The following is a 25,144-nucleotide window of genomic DNA, read 5'->3' as shown; positions in this document are numbered from 1 at the left end:
TTCCTCAATTTCCCACCCCTGAGACCTAATTACCGGCCCGGCAAAAATAATTATCTGTCGATTGACCCTACAATTATATTTTTTGAGGGCCTACAGGGGCTGGCATTTCGTTACCCGTAAAACGCGTTTTTTCTAGGGAATTTCCTAGGGACATGTCGGGCAAAAATCCCTCCACCCGGGCCTTAAATTCAACTTCGGCAAAAATCGGAAACATTCGACGTTCATCGCTAACCAATCATATTGTGTTAAAAAATGTTTGGAGAAAATGCTGTGTAGCACAGTACAAATTGAAAGAGAGCACACTAAAAAATACCGATCTGGATAGGAATTTTTGAAGGATTTCTATCACTTTTTCTTTCAAACTAAAAAAAAAATGATAGACCTTCAAATTTTATAATGCTCTTTAGTAAATTTTATGGAGCCACACATGATTAATTACGGAATGTGTAAGAAAATTTGACATATTGATAGTAATTTTTATTTGTGAATCAAAGAAGTTCTAGTATTCTAGCATTTTGCACCACGATTGTCGTGCTCGGCACAGTAATTTTTCTTGGACTTTTCTCTCCGTGTAATTCAGGTTAAATTATCGAATCTGGGACGAGAAATTTAACGCAAGTATAAACGTGTCAAGTTTTAATTGCAATGTTTTTCCAATTGGACATTGTTTGAGTTCATTTTTATTAGTACAATTCCACCGTTTGGATTTCCGAGAAACCCACCTTCATTATATGATAGTATCATACAAACCGCTCTTTCCATTGAGCATTGTCCTTCATCAAAGATCTTGGCATACTTATCATTTATTAGGGCAATGCTAGTTTCATACTTCGCTATTTCCATTATCAATAAAAACGGAAAATTAACGGATTTTTACAGATTTTTTCCATGCGATAAAATTGCACGAATATGGTTAATATTCTTCCAAAATCTATTCAAATATCACATTTTATTCCAAAATGTCAGAAACTGAAAGTGTTGGATTTTGAATTTCTATTTGAACAATTTAGCACTATATTTACTATAATATATCTCTGCTACTTTGGTAAATAAATAAAATTAAAAAAAAAACAATTCAATTTTGTCAATCATAATCAAGCAGCCTCTTTTCCCAAGGCTGCTGCCATAAACTTCGTCTAAGCCTAACTCGATTTTTTGTTGAGCAGTTGTAGAACATTTGGTATGATATGTCATTATTAGCTAAGTGCAAATTTTTCTGCTTTCATCAATATAACGATCTTTTTTAGTGGAGCCAGTCAGCTTCAGTGAAGTTTTAGCTGGTAGGTTTTCCCAGTCCTGTTCGTATCATCAGCCTTGAAAATTCTTATCAGAGTTATAGTATTTTTTTAACAACAACTATTACGAGTATTACTTATACCACTATTTATCTATGATTTTTTTTCAAATTATTGGGTAAACTTTATCCCATGAAGTATCGCTCTACCTCGGAGTTTCGAATACTCGATCTATTTTATTTATTGAATTCCTGAAAAAATACCGTCTGAACGCAAAATAATTTTTAAGGGTGATTCATCATCATGAAAGCATTGCAAAAAAAAAGTTTCCACGTATTGCTGCCTATTTTGCATAAAAAAATTATATTTATATTTCAAATTAGAAAATAGAATGTTGAAAATTCCCACTCGATCGCACGGCGGCCTTCTCTCGGTATCGGTCGAACCAGGCCTCAAGAAGGGAGAAAAGTCGAAATAGGGCAGGTAGCTTCGTTAAGTGGATGAGACCCCTCTCTCAGCTCTCACTAACGAATCTCGGGAGCCGCTTGAGCTCGATGAGCCGAGATTGCCGGGTCCTGAGTGTGACAATAATATTGTCAGTCGTATTTACAAAAATTAATACTGCAACACTAATTAATTGAAATTTCATGGAAATTTGCAAATTCTTCGAATTATTAAATCGACAATTGTCAATAATGTTTTCAGTGTTCTGCTACCTTTGGGGAGCTGCAGCGAATTCTCCAGAGATCCTAAAGCAAATTAATGGTATCCCTGGACTTGAGGGAGCAAACTTAACTGCCATTAACCAGACTGTAGCACTTGGGAAAATTAATGAGATGAAAGAATTGTTGAAAGAAAAATGTGATAAGAATGGAGGAACAGGGACTTTCGATAAAGTTTTTGCTGCCAAAGACGAACTTTTTAATTGTGTGAAGAACTTAGTGAACTTTACTGTCCTCAACCAGGAGATGGAGGCCGCTAAACCTACTGGAGATCTTGACATTGTTTTTAAGAAGTATTGTGATAAAAGGGGAATTTTTGAAGAGTGCATTTCGAATTTCACTAATGTTTTGGATCCTTGCTTGGAGCCCATAGAGAAGGATAATCAAGCAATAGTAAAAGATGCTACACATTCAGTGTTGGACTTCATTTGTCATAAAGAAGGTGATCGAATTGCATGTAAGTAGAGGGAACAGCTAAATGCACTAAACCTTCCTGTAGTTAGTAATGGTACATTTGTTATTTTCGGGTTTTCTCAAAACATGCATTCAATGGGGCTTATTTCATAACGTTATCCCATATTGGTGTACTAATATTCGATTATACGCTATAGTAATACTGTTGATCGATAATTTTACCTAAATTGAATAAAACGGAGAATTTCCATTGTTAAAATGAACATACATAATGTTGAAGATATCTTCGAATTGAAGGGACTGCGATCCAAAAAATTATAACAATACATGATGACAATGAGAGGCATCATTTAGACATTATTAATTTTCGCATAATTTTAAAGAATACCTGAATATTTCTATCATTGACCGTTTTTGTTTCCAAACGAGAAAGATTTTTCGGTCACTGAATCTGGGGAAATAGATTAACTTCTGGTGCACTTATTACTATAATTGGCTTCCGGATGGAGGCCGCGTTTTGATTCAACATTCTGCCAGAGCTCCCCAAACATTGAACACTCCAAGAATAATAATTATTATACTATGTGTCTCGCCCTACGAGATTATAAGTGTAGTAACGTTAATTATACCTTGAAGTCACAAGATTCAGAGTAAAACAAAAGATTTTTGGATTTGCCATGTGCTGTTGGTTTCTCTCAATCGCTTTCATTCGTTTTCTTGTGCCGAAAAAGTCAACACGTTCTTAGTAAAAAAATCGTATCCGGTTATGGGAAAACACGGGAAAAGATCAAGAAGCAGGAGCAAGAGCAGATCAAGATGCAGGGAGAGGGAAACCGATCGCATCTGGGCTCAATTAAATAAAATGGAACAACTTATTGAGTCGAAATTTACAGACAAATCTCCCAAGCCTCCAGATGACATCGAAGAAAACTCTGGAATCGAAACACCTTCCTCTCCCAACGACAAAGGTGAACTTTAAGGCAATTCTTTCTTTGAGAGATCCTTATACGCAATATATACACCTATATGAACGAACTTATACAAGAGATAAGTCAATGTTCGGATAATCTGTATGGTTGAGCTTATCCGAGAGGTAAGACATAACCAAAGTATGATATTCTCTAACGACACACCCTTCCCCATCAGATCCTCTTCCCAATGAAATTAATTACGTCTGTGTCTCATATTCTCCAAAGACAAATACCCAAAACCCTTGTGACGAACCCCATTTAAATAACACCTCACTAAATGACTCAGGTAAAATTCCAACCGAGAAAAAATCTCGGAACGCGGAACCTACGGAGATTGACGAGGACACTCTCCCAATTCTTGACGACGATTCCACACAAAATAAAGAACAGGCAGTCATTCATCTGAGTATTGCGGTGCGCTGGAATGGATGGCTCAAAACATCCATGGACAAGAAATATAAGGCAGAATTCCTGAAAAAATACCAAAGAGAAGGTGATTGCCACTTGGAAGCTTAAATTCTTAACCCAGAATTGACCTTTTCCCTCTCAGACAGTACCCTCAAGCGAGATAAATATATGTCGACGACACAAAATCTCGCGGACTCTGGATTATTAGCATTAGCTGCGGTTACGAACATTTAGATTGAAGGGAAACTAGCTGACCCCAAGCTAATCATGGAAGAAAAACCTTGCAGGTTGATTACACCTTTTTTTATGGAAACTGGAACAAAATAACTTCTGATCGATTTATCTCCCAAATTGTTCAGGGTTACGAGATTGACTTTGCACAAACTCCCTTCCAATCGAAAATGATTAAACAAAATTGGACTTCAACTGAAAAGAATATCATCCAAGGCGAAATTCACAGACTACATTGATGCAATTAAACCTTGCAGTGAATTTCAAAATGAATTCATTTCCCCCTTTTTCCTGCGTCGAAAACCAAATGGCGAACACCGATTTACTTTAAACCTAAAAAATCTGAACCAACTCATTGAAACTGAACACTTTAAATTGGAAGACTTTAGAACAGCGTGTAAATTACTTGATCAAGGTATTTTTATGGCCACTATAGATATGAAAGTCGCCTACTTCTTAATTCGCGTCCAATCTAGAAAATACCTTCCGTTCCTTTTCGAAAAAACCCGATACCAATTTTCATGACTTCCATTTGGCCTGTCCACAAGCCCTCTCATATTTACAAAACTACTTAAACCAGTAGTTAGCTGACTTAGAATCAAAGGACTCATGTCTGTCATTTATCTCGACGACATCCTGTGTTTTGGTGCGACGACTGCCGATTGCGAAAACAATATCAAATTCACCCATCAATTTTTAGATCATCCAAAAAAACCGAACCGCCAAAAGAGAAAATGACAAAAGTCATGAAATTATTGAAAAATTTTGAGCTGAAAACTTACTGCTCAATACAAGAATTCGCTCAACTTATTAGTACATTAGTTTCATGTTCTCCCGGGGTAAAATATGCCCCTCTTCACTGCAAAATGCTAGAAAGAGCTAAGGGCTAAAGGCTCTGCAAAAATATCATATGGATTTTTTCCAAAAAATATGCATTCCTGAATTCGTCAGCGAAGACTTAAAATGGTGGAAACTAACATTACCAAACACGTCACGCATCATTCGACAAAATATTTTCACCATGGAAATTTGTTCAGACGCTAGCCTCATGGGCTGGGGAGCGGCATATGAAAATAAGGGCGCTAATGGTCAATGGTCTTTCCAAGAACGTCGGCTAGAGATTAAACATCCAATCCTTTGCTTGCGATATCAAGGATTGCGAATTGCTCCTTAGGGTCGACAATACAATAGACTCTATCATATACTAACAAAATGGGAGGAACGATATCAAACTCTTTATACCAACTAGCGAAAGAATTATGGGATTGGTGTGAACAAAGAAGAATCTGGGTACATGCGGCATATATCGGTTCAAAGGAAAATATCGAAGCGGACGCGCATTCACGAAATTTTAATAGACACTGAATTGAAAATTGGCTGATTACGCCTCCAATAAAATTAAAGATACTTTCGGGAAACCGGATATTGACTCAATGTAAGATATTTTACCCATGGGGTCGTGACCTGAACGCATACACCTCAGATACTTTCACTTTATCTTGGTCCTCTGAATTCTTTTAGGCCTTTCCACCATTTTCGATAATTCCCAGGGTCTTACGAAAAATAAAAAACGATAAAGCAACAGACACTCCCGTAGTTCCCTGGTGGAGTAACCAACCCTGGATCCGCATGTTCCAAAAAATGATAACAGATAAAGTTTTAACTTTCCACCCAGACCCTAATCTATTACTATCTCCCTGCAGGTCCCAGATACACCCGTTAGCGTCAAAACTTACCCTGGTAGCCACGAAATTATCAAGCTAGCATGAAAAAGGAAAAACATTTCGGACGAAGCCATTGGCACCATGGCTGCCTCAATTAAAGACTCGATATTTAAACAACATAATTGCACCTTCAAAGCCTGGAGTTAGAACACGAACCGCCAAGAGGACACATTTGATATATCCCCATCCAAGGTACTTACATTTCTCTCAAAAAGATTCGCCACAAACGCTGGTTTCGGAGTAATAAATTCATCTAGAGCAGCATTATCCTTTATTTCACCAACTAATCTGGGTGAGGATCCATCCATAGCCAGATTTGTCGAAGGTTGTTACAACAAAAGACCATCGAAACCACGTTATGAAACCACTTGGAATGTTGACCCTGTTTTGAAGCATCTAGCTGAATGGTATTCACTAGAAGATTTAAAATTTAAAGAAATGACCTTTAAACTAGCAATGCTAGTGGCCCTGGAAACCGCACACCGACAACAAACACTATTCTCTATTAGATTAAAAAACATTCAAAAGAATGAAGAAGGCTTTGAAATTAAAATACCAGACCTTATCAAAACTTCGAAACCTGATAAAGCTCAACCGTTACTTCGAGTACCGGTATTTGAGCAAAATACAGGAACAGTGCATTGCCACATCACTGGAAAAATACTTAGAAATTACCAAATATCTTTTGTTTTACTCTGAATCTTGTGATTTCAAGGCATAACTAACGTTACTATACTTATAATCTATCGGGCGAGACACTTGTATAATTTAGATCAATCTTCGCCCGCCGTCGGCCGGCTCGGTTGATCGCCGAATCATGTAATCATGGGCGCGATAATAATAATAAACCGGGATAATAATAATCATCGTCCCGAAACCCTCCAACAGAGATTATGGTGTCTTTATTGTTTATTTATTTTTTCAGTGTTCATTGGCTCCGGTGGCAAGGAATGTTTTCAGCAGAGATACACTGACGTGGGGAAATGTATAAATGCTACATATAGCAAATATATTCGAACTAACGACACTAAGCCTGGAATGTCAACATTTGATAAAATCCCTATTTTCCAATTTGATGCTCAAAAATGCAGGTGAATATATTATCAAAATCTGAAAGAAATCATGCAAAATACGGAAAATTATAGAAATGGTTGACGAATATGCGAGGATTGCACGAACATATTGAATCTCTTTCGAAAAATCACAGATATAAGGAACATTTCAGTTGCACGGTACAATTGTATCACAGCTGATGCTTATTCTTCGGTCTGGCTTTGCCCATACTTATAGACAGTAAATTTGTACTAGGTGATGTAGGACCATTCTGGTAAACCTCCCCTCTCTACAAACATCTTATTGCTGTGCGGACATGCGTTGATCGAGTAGTTGCGTGCCGTTTATGCGCTTGTCGATAAGTCGGCTCAATCAAGTTCGGTGAGACAAAGGACATCAAACATTACATTGGCCCCCGTTTGGTAGGAATAGAATGTCTGGCTCCCACCATATTTTCGTTACTGGTCTCCATACTATACGGATCCGAAATGTTTTCTTTCTACAAAAAGTGATACAATCTACCCCTGCCCTGCTAGGAATCGCCAAGCATTGACAGCAGGGCCAAGCTTGGTTGACCCTATACTGCCAAGCCTGGCATTTCCTAGCCTGAGTCTGGCTTGAACCTATGGTGATGCCAGGCTAGCCCAAGGTCATTTCGGCAGGTCACTCTTTTTTTTTTTTTTTTTTTTTTTAAAGAGGTTTTGGGGAACCTTACATAGGTTCTGGCCATGGTCAATCAAGGCCAGATCTCAGATTCCTACTGAGTAAACCCCCTTTTTCTTCCTCTCATCGCCTGGTCCCTTGAACCCCCCGCGGAACCGCCGGCAGGCATTACCTCATGGGGGGGGGACATCAGCGGTCAGGTCCGCTCTCCCTGCACCTGTGAACAGATTAGAGTACTAGTAGCTCACCTACCTGCGATGTATTTTCGGGAAATAATACGTTGTAGCGGCCAGACGAGTTGAGACCTAGCTGGACGGCTAACGAACAATTGTGCCTCAGAGGGACACTTCTTGAATCGACCGTCTATGCACATAGAGCGAGTCTGATACGCGGATTTCTCAATCCCGTAAAGGGGAGAAACATCTAGAGAGCTTACTTAGCTGAGGCCTCAGTCCGGTGGAGGAGAAGTACAGATAGAGAGCGAGACGGTCGAGCCCTCGATCCTCCAGAGGAAAGTTATGACTAGGAACCTTGTTGTTTCCTCAGATCCTGAAGAGGAGAAAAGAGAGATACCGGCGATGAGAGAGGTTAAGCGGAGCGCTTAGAGAGCCAGCTTGGGAGTTCCTTGCTCAACACGAGCCGAGCATGAACAGAGATAGAGTGCCTGTTGTGCAGGGCCTCATATCAGAGGTGGTGGGAACTTAAGCTCCCAGAGCTACTCCAACTCCCAACCCCCATTAGGCAAACTTGTCCCAAGCCATAAAGCTTATAGTTGCACCCCCTTCGGTCCCATGATGCCCTGCGCGTAGGCAAGAGCAGTGAGGATATTGAGCAGAAACTTGGTGGTGGGAAAAGTAGAATAGACAAATTTTCTATTTCCGCTACTGGAAATATTGCTTCAATTATTTCTTTTTTTGTTGTTATGATTTGATTGATTATTGGTTGTTTTTAATCGACTTTATAAACTTTAACTGAAGATGTAATTTTTCTCTCTCAAGTTCCCGAGCATCCCACTTTCATTTCCACCGATGAATGTGAAACCATCATTTTTTAATTATATTTCTTTTTAATCAAAGAGAAAATGTCCAAACACGTGCATAACAATTCAAACCATTTTGCCCCTGCTTTTCCGTCACACGCATGGGCCATCTATCGATGTTACCCCCTTTACACAAATATATGACAACTCTTATAATCACGTTAGGTCCCTTATAATTAGAATCTTAATAATTTTATAGCAAAAGCGCTCATCTCAGGAGTAAAACGATGCAGCGAGTCTTCCTAGTCCACCACCCTCTATGAAACTGATTTTAACAAAAAGTTACAAAGTCCGCTTTGTTAACTTAGTATTTTACTATTAGAGTTCATTCATTTCATTTTCATTTTGAATTCTAACAGAAAATGGGGTACGGTCATCGCAGAAGCCAGCTCCAGTATATATAGGGCATTTTCCGAAAAACTAAGACGAATAAAATCGTGAAATTTGGATTTTGCTGATTTTTTTCCTGGTAATAGTAGGCAATGCGAGAAACATCTATGAACTTTTGCACATTTATTAACCTAACCTTTTTCGAAATGAGAATTTGTTCTTTTTTTTTTTAAAGTCCTACACGGAGAGAAAATTCCAATAAAAATTACTGTGCACTACAATCGTGGTGCAAAATGCTAGAATACTAGAACTTCGTTAATTCACAAATATAAATTACTATCAATATGTCAAATTTTCTTATACATTCCGTAATTAATCATGTGTGGCTCCATAAAATTTACTAAACAGCACTATAAAATTTGAAGGTCTATCATGTTTTGTTTGAGTTTGAAAGAAAAATTGATAGAAATCCTTCAAAAATTCCTATCCAAATCGGTATTTTTTATTGTGCTCTCTTCTAATTTTTACTGTGCTACACAGCATTTTCTCCAAACATTTTTTAACCTAATATGATTGGTTAGCGATGAACGTCGAATGTTTCCGATTCTTGCTGAAGTTGAATTTAACAATGGTAACTGTTGCGACGACTATGAATTTTTATTTGGCCGATAACGAAGTTTTGCTCGGCCGATGAAGAAATGTTACTTCATGGCATAGTAATTTTTCTCAGGCCTGCGGTTTACACCTAGATTCTAAGGCAGTAGAGTAATTTTTATCGGAATCACAATATAAAAATTCATCGATTTTTCTCTCCGTGTAACTTCCCGAAAAATCCAAATGAAGCTTCTTTTCTTTCGCGCATTCAATTTTGAATTATATTTTTATTTTTTAAAAATGCATAAATGGAGATAATTTCTAAAGTCATTTCCACTTTTTAAGGAGAAAATAAAAGGTTGTCGGCGGGTCGGGCAGTTTCTTTTTTTTGTAAAAATTCTCGCAATAAATAAATTTTTTCCATGAATTTTGACATTTTTTCATCATGGGGAACCAATTCCTTCTATATACTATTCCAGTTGTAATATTTTCATCGCATTTTGCTGCATTCTGAAATATCAATACTTGATTTTTTAGATGAAAATCTGTACTCTGCTCTTTCTAGCGCAAAATTCGAAATATATATAGAAAGGAATACTAAGCAACCATTAATTAGATATTTTCATACAAAAAATTAAGTATCGATGTTCCAGAATACACACAGAAAACACTATATTTAAAATAGCAGAGTTAAAACGTAATTTACGCGATTCCTGATCGCGTACATTGCGAGTTTAAAAATTTGAAAATTACGGACTGAAATTGTAAGATTCGATCTTGTGAATGACGTGCTTAGCCTCGTAATTTACACTCCCTTTCCCCTAATTTACGCTATTTCAATCACCTCAAATCTGTGATTGGAATGATAAATGCAAGGACATATTAGAATAACTTTTTTGGTTAACATCAAATCTTCATGTTTGAGGATATTTTGGGTCATCTGGCTTTCAATGATTCGTTCTCAAAGTTTTTCCAAGCGAATAAAAAAAAATTTTTTTTACTTGGGAAACATTGCTCGAAGGTGATAGAAATCGAAGATGGCAAATTCTGAGAGAAATACTAAGCTATCTTTCATGGCTTCCGTAAAATTTTTCAAATTTGTAAAAATTGCCGAATTTCCAACATTTTTTTAGTTTTTAAATACTTTTTGGAAAAATGTTGAAAAAAAGTAAAAAAAAGTCATGTTCAGATGACCCAAAATATCCTCAACCATGAAGATTTGATGTTACCCAAAAAAGTTTTTCTAATATGTATAACGAGATTTTTCTCGCAAAAGGTTGAAATCCCCTTCAACCGAAAAGAATCCAGTTGTATGAACAGTGGAGACGAAAGAGACATCAAGCGGAGGCCGAAAAGGCTTCGGATAGGCTGCCGCTGAGTTGATGTTTGCCCAGCATTGATAGGGAGTATTGTCGCCGACGTGCGAGCCTTCCAACCTGGCAACTCAAATGTGTTTACCGATTTAGACTAGGGACCAACGGCCAGGTGAGAGGACTAGCGCCTCCAGGATCCTGTCGGGTTGATTGTCCGAAGAAGGTCAAGTTAATTTTATTAAGATGATACAAAGTCAAGTATTGCTAATATTTTGACGAAGGCTCTGTATGAAGTAAAGATTATTAAACTAAGACAAAAATTAAGACTAAGATTGTAATGGGATTTTTAGAAATCCCGCACATTAAACTGAATTTTGGATTAAGTGATCTTCTCTTTGCAGCTCACTCGAGTTTCCCCGGAAATTGCTCGATCTGTCCAAGCGCGTGAGGACGTGAGAACTCGAGTGTTTAGGGCGTAGCAGGCCTACGGACAGGCAATAGCACTGAACGGACATGTAGAAACACTCCCAGTCCCTCTATGAGACTTCCCGGCATATAGCATAAGACTCATACTGGCGTACGCGCGCTCGATATTAGACGAGGCGGGCATTCGGACGGCTCATCATTCCGAAGGGTTGTTCGAAGGGGTCAGTGGAGACATTTTAATTCGGCGCGCTCCAAAAGAAGCTAGTGCCAGGGATATCCACACTGCACCACGAGAATAGTAACTCTCTTTCAATTCTTTTCGTCTTATTTTTCCACTGATGGTCATCAGTCTCGTGTTCGATAAATTGCGTTACATCCGTGATAATGATGACTGGGCTCAGGCCCCATCTATGATCATGCCCAAAATCAGTCTCTGAACATGACATCTGAAGTCAGATGACATCTCTCGGCCTCCTGTTGATCTTCGAAGTAGGTCCTCAAATGGAATGCAATGGCCTGTCCTTTTGATTTAAAATAAAATCAAATGAAATTAATCTGATTTCTCTCCTTTCTCAGGACTCTCCTCCATTGAAGGTGACTTCCCGTCGATTTGAAATTTTGAAAACGCTTAACATTTTTTTGAATTCTGATTTCTGATTGCTAAAAAATAACTGTTCCAATGCACAACATTGGAACCTGGTATTCTGTGGACGATTTTCCAGTCTTCTCTTTCTAGAATCTAGATCTGAAAAGCCTTCATGATTTGATACTTGTTCTGTTTTTATTTTCGTACAGAGGGGTTCTCTCCAGGATATCGAGTTTGGCGTGTATTACCTTGGCCATTCATTCTCCCTAACATGTCAGGTTCCACGTTCCATCCTGCCAACCTGACAGGGTTCACTTCGATTAAGCTTGCCTGGTTGAACGAATATATTTGCGTATGAGTGAAAATCATCAGTCGCAATCTCATAAGTCCCAAAATCTGGTAACCTGAAGTTCCTTTAAGTCTTCAATTTTAATTAAGGCTTAACACTGATGAACTTATTGCAAGAGTGGCCTCCATAGTACTATCATAGATGAAGGTCCCTTCGATACCGACTCTGGTCACAGTCACAAATCTGTAGTGTAAAACATTCCCGTGATTTTTTTTATATAAAAATGAAAAAAAAATCTAAATGCATTCAATACATGAGAGATTACAATCTGTGGCTATTTCTTCGACAGGGTTTTCAATACTTTTACTAAACTTTTTCTCTTTTCAGTGATGCGTCCGAAACTCAAGCTTGCATCGTGAGAGAATTGGAGAAATGTGATGATCCTACACCTGGAAATCTCATGGACTCCTTAATGACCTTTGTCAAACGCCAAACTCCCTGTGCAAAGTTTGTGAGATCTAATGCTGAAAGATCAGTAGCAGAACCAGTTATCAGCGGAGCAGTTTCCACCATACCTTACTCTATCATTTTATTATATATCCCTATCCTTTTAACCTTTGTCTAAATTTATAGAGCCCACGTTGATCATGATTCTGAGCTGATCACTCAATTGCAAAATTAATGTAACTTTCAAATCAATTGAGGTGGACAAAAATATATGAAATTCATGACAAATTACTTACTTATAAATATATATCTATATACATAATGCTCACTGTTTCAAAAAATTGAATAGAACCTCAGAATAAAATTTCAGAATGTTCGCGGTTTAAACAGAATTTAAGAAAGACTCTTAATGAAAGATTTGCACATATTTATATATTTGTCGACATGACTAAAGGCGAGGAGCTCCCCACCTCGGGGCTACAAATTCTCCAGATGGAAAATCTATAGGAGGGATGTCGAGAATTCGGCGGGCGAGGGCACATTCATGTTTATGAAAGATAACTTAGCATTAACCGAAATTGAAAACGTGGACAGAACATTCCCTTCGATTTATCAATGTGTCCCCTGAAATGAGTGGTCCTGTCACTTTATCGTTGTCCAAATCAGGCATGGGCAATCTCCAGGTAGCTCGGAGCAGAGCCATAAACTCGAATTAGAAATCCAATAAAGTTTACAACCATTTCAATAATAAGGGTCTTAGTACTAGCATAGTGGGGGCAGTAGTGGGGGCTTCACAGGTACTAAGGTGGGGAGTATCCCATGAAGCATCTGGCAAGAATTTATCCTCCGGAAGGGTAAAACTTGTCGCGCATCTGATTATTTTTTAATGCACACATGAAAAAAAAATTGAAATTTTTCTGATCGACTTATTTCGCTGCTTTTCCTTTACTTGAGTCTCATTTCTCCTCTTTTCCTTTTCTTAAGCGTCACCCCCACTTCGGTTGATCTCAGCGGAGGAGAAGGGCCTTTACGATCTGGGTCATAAAGGCCCAGCACCCGATACAATGGGCTTTCGTCTACCCTTTGTTACGCACTAATAGAGGTCGGGAGCACGACTTGCTCTCAGAGCAGAGTTTGCCCAGCCCTGGTCCAAATTACCAGCTATCGAAAGATGAATGGGAAAAACAATGGCAAACCGCACTGTTAGCTCCAAAGACGTTTTCGGTGGACGACTTTAACGGGCATCACACTATGTGGAACTGCGGGCGAATGACGGCGTAGGCCCGTTTCGTCGCCTGTTTAACATTGTTGTTCCGCCATTAACGAGCACTTATCGTTTAGGCGCTCGTACACTTACAGTCGATTTTTATCGCTGTAGTTGATAAGTTGTGGTGACCACTGACCACTGACCACTGGTTGGACTAGAACATCGATGAACGGTGGATAAATCCAATTTGAAGAGAATTGTCGAAGTTGAAAGCAATTTTAAATTTTAAATTTTAAACTTTTGGCAGTTTATTTGACTTATTGTCCATGGTGTTTGACGCCATAGTGGACTGTTTGGGATTTCTTGATCTGTTTCTTCGGTAGAGTCATTGGATTTTTATTGGAATTATATTTCGCTAACTCGTGATTATTTTCTCTTTATTTGGAAGATCTGGGGTTTTAACTGAATTTAGTAACGACTCTTGTCTGTCTTATTTTATATTTTTTGCTTATTGTCGCCTCGAATATTAATTTTCTTTTATTTCGGTGATTCTCGAAATTTCTAGGTCACTGTTATTATCCTTGAATTTTTAATCTGTTATTTTTCATGGTCGGTGAAGCCACTTGTTGTATCAAATATTATTTTTGAATTTTAAAGCATTGGAAGTGGGTTTGCAGCGTCTGTCGACGTTCGAGGATTTGTGTTATGCCGAGAACCTTTTCGGTTATTGTCGACATTTAGTCAGGGATTTTGAGATATGTTGTTTTATTCCAATAAAAACCCAATCATATTAGGTAATTTTTTGACCCCGGAGTACTTGCATTTTTTTCATGTATAATTATCAGAATCTTCTAGGACAGTATTTGCAATCGAGCCGCCTCCGTAGTTAATATCCTGCTTGGTCGTCAACTGCCATAATGATATTATTTAATTTAGATTTTTGCCCGTTTCAATATAAAGCATCATGTCGTTTCACATTTTATAGTTTTCAGTTTGGTGACCGAGACCTGCGTATATTTGTCTGTTCTTCTCTGGAGCGCAAGACACACCACAATAGGCTGTCCCGTGAATGTCCTTCAATTCACACGAAGGCGGAGATTTTTTCATTTCTTGTTTTCCTCTTCCTGCGGTGCCATGGGGCCGACTTCTTCCCCAACTGTACTGCATTTGCACGGGCGCTGAAGGAAACCACGGAAAACCTCAACCGGCTGATAGTGTAGGGTAGTCTTTCTGTCACACTAACTAGAAAGATAGACTGAGTCTCCACACCCGCGCCTTCTATGCCGCAATTCGACCGATTTGTGTTCCTAAACAATCGATCTAAGTACTGACCCAAAGACACGTTACTTAGCTTGGATGTTCGCTGGAGCAACACCTTACTCGCTGAACCATTACCGTCAGTCAAGTCCAATATAACACAGATTTTCTCTACACCAGATATGCCTGACAAGCTCAATTGTGGAATCGCGGATGAACCAAACGGGTCACACCACTTTCCAGTTTTCATCAATGTCATGGTTACTAAACATCGTGATTAGAAAAACACGATATACGCTACATTTACACAGGATATACACATCTGATATACACATACATTTACGATATACACACCTAAAACCGCCTCGATAAGAGTGACTGAGCAACTAGAAAACAACACAAAAAAAATTCGACATCTCAGAATTAAACGAACTCTTCGTTTCCAACAGTTGACTATTCAGGAAATGGCGAAATGGGGAAAATTGAAGACCCTAGTCATGACAATACATTTGACAAAGTATTGAGTAGAATAATGATGGAAAAATTGTTAAGATCACAGGAGTTGACTACTTTCTTCTCTCGTAATCAGACACCAGACCCCGGGATGAAAAAATCCGAGTCTCTGTCGGCATGAGAGACGTGCGTCTGCGTCTCTCGACGAGTATCGCTTAGCGCCATTATACATACTTTTCGGAGACTCACCGTGAGGCGATCAGAGTCTCGCTGCGAGAGACGTTCTTCTTTGCATGCGAGACGCTTTCGAAGTAGAGTAGTCTCTCAAGGTATGTCCTGAAAATTCCCTCACCGTTTTCCGTATAGAGATTATTGAGAGGCAATAATTAAACTTGCAGCGCTTAATCTTTATTTATTAACAAAATAAGATACAAAATTGTCAATTATTCTTGACAGAATCATTGAAAAGATTTTTTTTAAGTGGAATATTTTTCGTTATTGCATTATAGCTTTCACTTTTTCATTCTAATTAACATAAACATAAAATTAAAGTACTAAAGTACAATATTAAACGGATAGAACGTTTTTTTTTAACCAGACCAAAATGATAATTATAATAATCGTTAAGAGGAAGCCAAAACAGCAACTAAACGTTTCATTACCAAAATTACATCTGACAAGGTTTTAAAACTTTCCCGTGTGATTTTCCAATCATTCTCCACTAGTCATATACACTTTTCTCCTAAAGTAACATGGGTCGTTTTGCAAATACTTATGGTATGATCCACTCACATTGCAATCTTTTTTAAACGTAAAACTTACCATTTAAAGCAATAGACTCTTGACCATTTTTAAAGATTTTGGTACCTGAACTCATTGGTGTATGTACCGAAACGATTATCCTGAGGCATAGGTGGCCCATAATAGTTAGCCTGAAAATTCTCCGTTGACTGAACGTCGCTACCTACATAATTATTATTATTATAAGGATAATATTGTGCTGGTTGAGGGAATCCCGAATTGTACATAAAAGTGTCTTGAAAACTCCAAGGATGATAGTGCATATTTCCGGGTGCATTTTGATGTTGTGGGGGCAGTGATTGCAGTCCCTGAATGAGTGAACTATTCTCTTTGTTCCCATTATTCACGACATTTGATGTCAGAGCTGGCTGTGAGATATTTCTGTTCACGTCAAGAGAACCAGCAGAAGAAATAGCCGACACTTTACATGAATTTTGTTCCTCTTGATTCAAGTTCTTAGGGCTCAAAGGCTACTTAACTTGTACGGTTTCACTTACAGACCCTTTTTTAGTCTTACCATCAGTGGAATATGAAACAACTGTCTCACACGAATCTTTCTTCGCCTTTTTTAAGGCTATGGGGCTTATATTATTCCAAGCCAAGTCCACAATGAATGATGATGATAAGAATGAGGATGAACGATGTCCAAGCAGATATTGATCATCACTCAGATGCCGTTTTCTTTGTAGTTTCTTTCTTAGAGTAGACGTTTTGATGTCTTTAGTTAACGAACTGCACCTCGATTGAGATTCAACTGAAAAGTCTCCTGACTGATTACGAAAAATGTAATTTGTAATTCGCAGGGTCAAATCCTTCTGGTTGAATTTTGATGAATGAGATGAATTATCTTTTATTCCCGTCATACCGTCAGTCCATCTAGTGAATTTCCGAACCTCCGAATTATCAGAACCTTCTTCAACTTTAGACTCTCGTCTAGCTTGACGCTTCTTCTGAGCATGTGAATCACTTGTCCCACCCAGGTGATTAATTTTCTCTTCCATATTTGAGCGACTACTCTTTGAGGAGATAGATAAAATACTCTCATGAGAAGTCAAGATGGTAGCCTTTGATTTTTTAGATTTCTTCTGTTGTCGAGACCCCTTCTTAGACAATGGTCATATACTGCCCTGTTTTTTGTCATCTAAGGCTTTTTCTATTTCATTTTTCAGCGTTTTTTTTTCAGTCACCCTCTTCTTCGCTGCGCGAAGTGAACCACACATCAAATTTACAACTCGATTGTAATTTACTGGTGGGTCTTCTGCATGCAGCGTTACGTAATCTGCGATAAAAATACATAAAAAATTTAGACGTTTTTAAACGTGCTTTCATAAGAACGAGTATTCACAAAGTTCTACAAAAATAGCCTTGGGAAAATCACCGTGTATCGCCTTGTATAATACAGGATCGAGTCCTTCGTGCTCATCACTTCCTCCTTCTGCACACATCTTGATCAGCTTCTCCTCACCTACTTGCTATTTCAATAATTTTCTAATGAACTCCTTACGATTTTTCTTCCAAGAAGAAGTTAAATTTGAAAGATGCTGGCTTTCAACCCATACTCCCGAGGAAGGCACCAATTCGACCTGAAAATATGGTAAAGGCGTACCGTTGGTGATCTGACAAGCTATTGCGGAATAAAAATGAATTCATGGAGGCTTCTTTGTCGAGTGATTTTAATGAGCAAGGTGTTCTCTGAAAATCATCAAGTAATGTTGAAATCGTAAAAGTAAAGTCTCAAACAGATCTTCTTATCAGATGCAAATAGGCGGTTCACTGCACAATGAATTCTTATGAGTGAATTTATTCTCACCTTTCCGGGTCCAGGAATTCTCCAAGGTTGGCATTTCACGAACAATTTCTTACCCTTGATGCGAAAAAAATGTATGAGAATTCTCACGAAAAATGATTAAAATAGTAATCTTCAATTCATTCTCATAGGCTAAATAGTTTTTTACCTCCTAATTTTCTCCACTTCTCTTAGTTCGAGCGCTCAAGTGCAATTTTAAGTAACCAAGGACATGTTCTAAAACTTCTGATGTTACTGTAACAGAGTTCAATAGTCGATTATAAAATTTATAAAAGATAGTCAGGGGAAAAATTCGATGTAGAGAATGCACATAATTGAATCAGGAATGAAAATTAATCGAATGAACTATAGGAATATTCAAATTTCATTAGATTATAACTATCAGACATTATAAATGACGAAGGAAATTTTCTTTAATATTGATTTCGACTGAAATTTTCTGAGCTCTTCGATTTAGAAAAATTTGCTATACATGGGGTATTCTAAGTCAAATCATCAATGTTTACCCTCTCAAAAAATACGTGAAAGTTAATCAGAAACCACTTTTTTTTGCTGTTTTAAATTATTTACTTTACACATATGACTTTTACATGTTTTTTAAAATTCATTCCAGGCATAATATTCAACGGATGAAAATCAATAAAAAAAGAAAATATATGTTTTTTGAGAGTCGATCTGAATGTATTCAATTGTTACATGCGAAAATTCGGATAAAATGAAGGAAAAACGAAAATTATGAAGGCAAAACCAAATGAAAACCATTTCAAATTATACCTTTCGAGGTGTTTTTTTTTTAAATCTGAGAAACAATGTGGAGATGGTTTTCTATGGAACTTCATTGCAAACAAAAATGCCATCAATTCCTGAGATGGGCAGAGTAAACGACTTTTCGATTTAATATGAATCTCTAAAAATAATGATTATACAATCAAGAAATATTAGTAACTATGCAGAAAACTCATAAAAATTCCTTCTTTCATCAATATTGACGAACAAATTCATTTATTAGGGGAATAGAAAGGGCTGATTGATCGTCACAAATGATAAATCAATATTGGGTCAATGTGGTAGCAAATGAAGATTAGAAAGTAATTTCCTACGAACAACTATTCATTCAAAATTTCTCTCCTATTGAATTTGCTTCACAATATTAATCAGCAAGCGATTCAAGTATCCCTGTCGTTGAAAATTGAAATAGATGGATTCAGGGTGATGCCAATACGAAAAACAAAAAAAATAACATAAAATCTCAAAGACGACACAGCGGATCTTTGAGTATAATTTTCTCCATTGGGAATTGTTTTTTTCTGGGTCTCAATCGAGTTTTAACAACATAAAAATTTATAAAAACCTGGCAAAGATGCACATGAATTGCACAGCTGGCACCTTTGTCTATCTTCTTCAGATACATCATTAGGAAACATTTTCAAGGCCGTAGTGATATCTGTCTCCTTTGAGTAGTTACTTCCAGCCTTGCCAAGTTTCGTTGATGCTTTATCATCTAAATTGGTCAGACCCCTGCTAAGGAATCCGTCAGATTTCTCCACTTTCATAGGTGAGTTCTTACCCATTCTTTGGAGTAAATCTTGATTGAATTTTCTCAAGGTATTTTGTTTAGCTTTATCTGAATTTCTCTTATCCTTGGATAATTATTTTTTCTTGGCGATGTTCAATTCTGTACGAGCTCTGAGACCCCGTTCTTTTAGTAAAATCAATGTTCCACTCTCCTTGTGAACATTCAGCTTCTTCAAGTAATCTTTGGCTAAAAAACACTGTAATAATTTCAATAATTGCTTCACGCGATTAAGTCGAATTTTTTTCTCCGAAATGGTTTTTCACTCTGAAATCTATTTTGTCTTACATCGCAAATATTGATTGAGCTGAAAAGTAAAGTGGAAACCAAAGAAAATTCGTAACACAATAACTGAGCTGGGAACCAAATGAGATCAAATGATGTATCACCTGACACTCAGTGTCTTAAAATATTGAATGTGCTGTAATAAGACATTTCTCATTGAGAAATTATCTACCAACAAACGAAGCTTTTATCATATTTCTTCGAAAAATCAATGGAAAGCTCAAAAAAAAGAATTTCATGATTAATTAAAAGAGTATATCCATAACTTGGATTCTGTGCTAAAATAAGGATTAGAAAATCCATATTTATCACCATATCGTACGATTTTTCCTGTGTGTTTAACATGTTTGTTCCATTGGACATCAACCGTATCTCCTTGGTTTTGTTTCTTTCCATCTGGTGCTAAGCAAATCATTTCCTCATCAATGATTGATGCCGTTTTATCACCTGGAAACCATATCAGGACATGCATGTTGTTTCACTTGTGTCCTTTTCTTCAAATTGAGTGAAAACGTCGACCTCTCGAGACACCAAAAATGTGAAGCCTTGGGCACTTTATCCCCCACACAGGGAAAGAAATTCTCACCGTAATTATAAACTGCCGTAATTGCCGTAATTATCAACTGCGTTATGCTCTTTGTATATAACTATTATTAAAATTATTACAAATGCCGGTCCTGCCAGCACGACTTACAAGGAAAGACGACAGACACTACACTTTATGCTCCTTGTTAGACAATTTTATGAAGAAGTCGTCTGAGCGCATCAAATCGCGATGAAGATAATATTTCTCAACTTGCCGATTACCTCGAAAATTCTGCAAGGTATGAAATTACTCTTTATTTTTTTTTGTAAATTTGTTTCTTGTCAATAATTCTTGAAAAATATTGTAATGTCCAGATTATTTTTAAACAGGTACAATTAACAAAAATAGATTAAAAATTAAATAAACGAGCCGAGCCAATGAATCACCGCCACGAAAATTGAGAAACCCACAAAAAACCGCCAATGACCTCAGGGGAATGTGCAACGCTGCATTCCACAGAGGCCATTGCAACCAAAATTTAGCAACTCACAATTTTCCCTAGCAAGTAAAGCCAGGTTAATAAACTCAAAATCGAAGAGGTGGCAATCACACCACCTCTCCGACTCCAATCAAGTTGCCAATCCTTGTAAAAATAAATAGAGGAGCCTCCCAAGAAACAGGCAGTCTGAAAAAACCCGCTCACGAAAGAGCTACAACTTCCTGGCGGAATAATTATTGGAATCGGTCCGACTTTGGCTAATATTTCGGCGTTAATCTTTATTAAATATTCGGAGTGTTCCTGAATAATATTAGGGAACATAAATTAGCAACTGTTCGGGGATACTGCATCCTTAAACCGAGGGTAAATAAACTCTTGCATATCAAGGGAACAAGTAGTAACCGTTTGTGAATGGTGGGTGTGACTCAACATTAATTAATTGTGATTATTAAAAACTATCGAGAACCTAGACTCAATTTCATCAGCAAATCCAATCTAAAACAACTGAGTGAAAGACAGGTACTCCACCTAAGTATCTGTGATAGTGTACTACCAGTCATCTGGCAGAGAAAAGAGGTGGAATCACCCCAAGAATTCACGCCCTAAAAATCATAATTGATCGCAGTGAGTAATTGTTCAACAATAAAACCTGAGATAGATCCATCAATGATTGTAAGGGTCCTTTAACTATAACTATTTCTATCACAACCAATGTATGATTTAATTATCAATTTTATCAAATATGTAAATTTGAACGGCCTCATATCTCGCATTTCATTCAACCAAATTCACTTGAAAATTACTGATGATATTAGCATCCGCAGGTAAGAACAAAAAGAAAATCCAGCGTCGTCCAAAAAATTTCTAATTAACAAATTCCAGCTTATGAACAAAACTCAATGTCCTTCGACGCGAAAATTCTCCGGACATAACAATATGAAATGATGAAAAACCATTCAATCATTACTTTTTCGCACTCATCTTTTTCTTTTTATAATTATGCATTATTATTCTATTTGTAGTCAATCAGAAGAAGCCAATGAAAATAATTCCAATGAAATGAATATTTCTTTAATGAGTGAAGAAGAGGAGCTGATACATGAGCAGAGTGGTATGAAGAATAATTGATCATTTTTTTTAATAGTTTAGGACAAAACGAGAAAAGTCAAAGAGAAAATTTCAAGTAATCATGTAGAGTCATTGCACATTTTGTCCATTTTCAGAGAAATAAAATTTTGTCTTTTTGAAAAGAGAGCTTCTCAAAAATGAAACTGAATCTACAAGATATATATTTTAAACTAGACTCTTAATTTATTTGCTCAATACCTTCATAATAAAAAAATGAATTCAAATACGTCTCCCTTACCACCATGACAAGTCCTGATTGAGGAACTTAGAGTCGGAATTGGGAAGATTTCAAAATATCCTTTCGCACTAATTTTAGGACCACCACTCTACTGCTCTGTCCATATGAATGTATTTTCAATTCATTCAACGTATGATTTCATTTTTCCTGCTTTTTTAATTTTTACTGTAGATGAAACTGATGATGAAAATGAGTTCGATGATAATGCATCTGGACCAGATGAAGATTTGATAGATCAAAATATGAGTGGAGACGATGAAGAGGAAGAGGCACAAGAGGAAGAAATTTTTGAAGACCGTCTGGACGATCTATTGCTGTACGAAAGAGCCCGAATTACTGTAGGAGAAAGTCTCTTAGCTATTTTAAGTCTATTTTTGCGGCACACACTGACAGGGGCATGTCTTACAGATATTTTAAAACTCGTAGAATTGCCCGGCACCGAATTTGTACAAAACCAGCTTATATTTATTTAAAAAACATTTTGAAAATGTTTACTCTCCTTTAAAACGTCATTCCTATTGCTCAAGGTGTTACTTCCCCCTTAACGGACCCCAAGGAATCTGTCATCAATGCCCCGCTGGTACTGAAATCTGTTATTTCATAGAAATATCAGTTATAAGCCAACTGGAAGCGTTATATAGACGTTCTGATTTCGTCCACAAACTTCAAGAACGCTTTAATAGAATCAAATGAAATGAGAATCATTACGAAGATATTTACGATGGAAAAATTTATCAAGAACTGAGTCAACCTGGATGTTTACTTTCACACCCCGATAATATTTCTTTCATCTGGAATACAGATGGAATTCCAATATTTCGTTCATCCAATTTCCAGATATGGCCTTTCTTTTTTACTATTAACGAGCTTCCCATCAATAAGAGGATGAAAAAAGAAAATATGATATTGGGAGGGTTATGGTTTGGTCCGAAAAAACCATTTCCTGCACTCTTCCTCAAACCAATATCTGAAGACTTGATTGAACTGAAGAATGGGGTAAATTTTGAACTCCCCAGCTTAGACAAATCGGTACTGGTGAAAGCTGAGGTTATCTGTAGAACGTGCGATCTTCCGACGAAAGCTCTTTTTTTAAATACAAAGCTGTATAATTCTCTATACGGATGTCAAAAATGCAAAATTCGTACAGAACGATACGCTCAAACAACTGTACGTAGCTACCCATCCAAACAGCGTTTGGATGCTCGCACCCAAGAAGAAAGGAATGATTTCGCAGCTCAAGCAGTATATTCGGATGAGACTCCATATGGAATAAAAGGTCCAAGCCCTGTGTCTAGTTTTTGCAATGATTATATTCGACGAACTGCAATTGATGAAATGCATTGTGTGTTCTTGGGGATGGTAAAAGCTCTCCTTATACTGTGGTTTTCAAGCTAATTCAGTCAAGAGGCGTAGTCTCTCTCTAAATATGTTAAAATTGTTGATAAATACCTTTCTACAATAAGACCACCCGATTTTGTCTCGAGATTACCACGCTCCATTTCTCAACATCTGACGTATCTAAAAGCCTCTGAACTAAAAACATGGTTATTTTATTATTCACTGCCCATCTTGAGAGTAATAATGCCAGTAATGTATTTTGAACATTATCTATTGTTAGTTGAAGCAATATCTTTGCTCAATCAGGCGAGTATCTCATCAGAACAGTTGGATTGTGCAGATGAAATGCTGATCGACTTTGTGGCGAAATTCCCTGATTTATATGACAAAAGATACACGAGCGCAAATCTTCACTTATTGCTACATCTTGTAGAAACTGTGCGTGATTTTGGACCATTGTGGGTCACTTCTTGTTTCTCATTCGAAAACGCAAATGGTCAGTTGACAAAACGAGCAACTGGAACTCGTTTTTCTGGATTACAGATCTGTACTGGACTCTCCTATTCCAAAGCGATCCCAGAATTAATAGGAAATTTGAGACCAAACAGCGTGGTTTATGATTTTTGTTGTCGACTAAACGTGCGTCAAGAAAAATACAAGTCCCATCCAATAACTCAAAACTTATCTGCTATCGGTGTTATGGGACTCAAGAATAAGGTACCTGAAGTGGTCTTGGATGTTCTCCAATCATTGAACATCCTTGGATCCAACGTATGAATTTTTTACAGATTAATTAACTCACACATTCTCTATACTGTAACGAGCATCGGGGATAAAATTAATAACGAGAGAGAGAGTGCGAGAATAGGAATTTATGGGTATGTTAAAATTATGATTATTTTCCCCCTTCGGGGTGGTCTATGGATTTTAGGGTTAAAATTAGGGCAAGCTCTAGGTTATTTTAGGTCCGGCCCAAAAAGCCGCCGCTCCAAACGAAAGGGTTCCTGAGGGTTAGATGGTACGGGTGGAAGGCCGCATGGGGACACGAAAAACACCCCTACGGATTGCCAAGGGCTGTTACGGGTGGAAGGCCGTCCGGGGTAGAATCAACCTTCATCCCGACGGAGTGCCAAAAACTTTAGGATTAGTTACGGGTGGAAGGCCGCTCGGGGTAAACCCAGCCTTTACCTCGGCGGATTGCCAATTAAACGAATAAAATTACGGGTTAGTGAAATAATTTAATACGTTTAAGGTTAGTGATTTAGGTTTTCTAACCCCAGAAATCCAGGAGAATCAACCGAGAGAAAAATACCGCGGAAAGAAAAATTTCTGGTAATGAGAATTAATTCAAATTTGAATTAATTCTCCCGCGAAGGGCTTGACCCCGGCACGATTCCGATTACTTTGGCGCCACAGTCTGATGGTGGTTTCCCGTAGTATTTTGTCTTAGGAATTCGGGAAAAATAATAAAAAAAATCGATCTCTATTATTTATAGTAGTTTTCGATTTTTTGATGTAAAAATTTCAAATAATACCAACTTATATCCTACAACGTTGGGACGTTGGGGATTGGTGGTGGTGGGTGGG

General features: G+C 37.5%; 1 protein-coding gene and 1 long non-coding RNA gene across 3 annotated transcripts in view; one reads left to right on the top strand and one right to left on the bottom strand.

Moving 5' to 3' along the window:
* Window positions 1–12,736, top strand: part of LOC105272158 (27 kDa glycoprotein) — a 39,795-nt gene extending 27,059 nt beyond the window's left edge. For both annotated transcript variants that reach the window (XM_011314104.1, XM_011314103.1), the window contains exons 2-4: window positions 1,941–2,414; window positions 6,631–6,796; window positions 12,386–12,736. In XM_011314104.1, coding sequence (XP_011312406.1) covers window positions 1,941–2,414; window positions 6,631–6,796; window positions 12,386–12,623 — 878 coding nt within the window. In that variant the 3' untranslated portion in view covers window positions 12,624–12,736. The remainder of the gene's footprint in view (window positions 1–1,940; window positions 2,415–6,630; window positions 6,797–12,385) is intronic.
* A 3,155-nt stretch (window positions 12,737–15,891) lies between these two features.
* LOC105272157 (uncharacterized) lies at window positions 15,892–18,197 on the bottom strand. The gene is made up of 4 exons (XR_892728.1): window positions 18,119–18,197; window positions 17,974–18,027; window positions 17,542–17,746; window positions 15,892–17,442 (listed from the first exon to the last, which is right to left on the bottom strand). It is a non-coding gene; the product is annotated as an uncharacterized lncRNA (long non-coding RNA).
* Window positions 18,198–25,144: the final 6,947 nt, after the last annotated feature.

The sequence above is a fragment of the Fopius arisanus genome, unplaced genomic scaffold (assembly GCF_000806365.1).
Source record: "Fopius arisanus strain USDA-PBARC FA_bdor unplaced genomic scaffold, ASM80636v1 scaffold00147, whole genome shotgun sequence".
NCBI lineage: Eukaryota > Metazoa > Arthropoda > Insecta > Hymenoptera > Braconidae > Fopius > Fopius arisanus.
The sequence above is the reverse complement of the archived record's forward strand: the minus strand, read 5'-3'. Positions and strand labels throughout refer to the sequence as shown.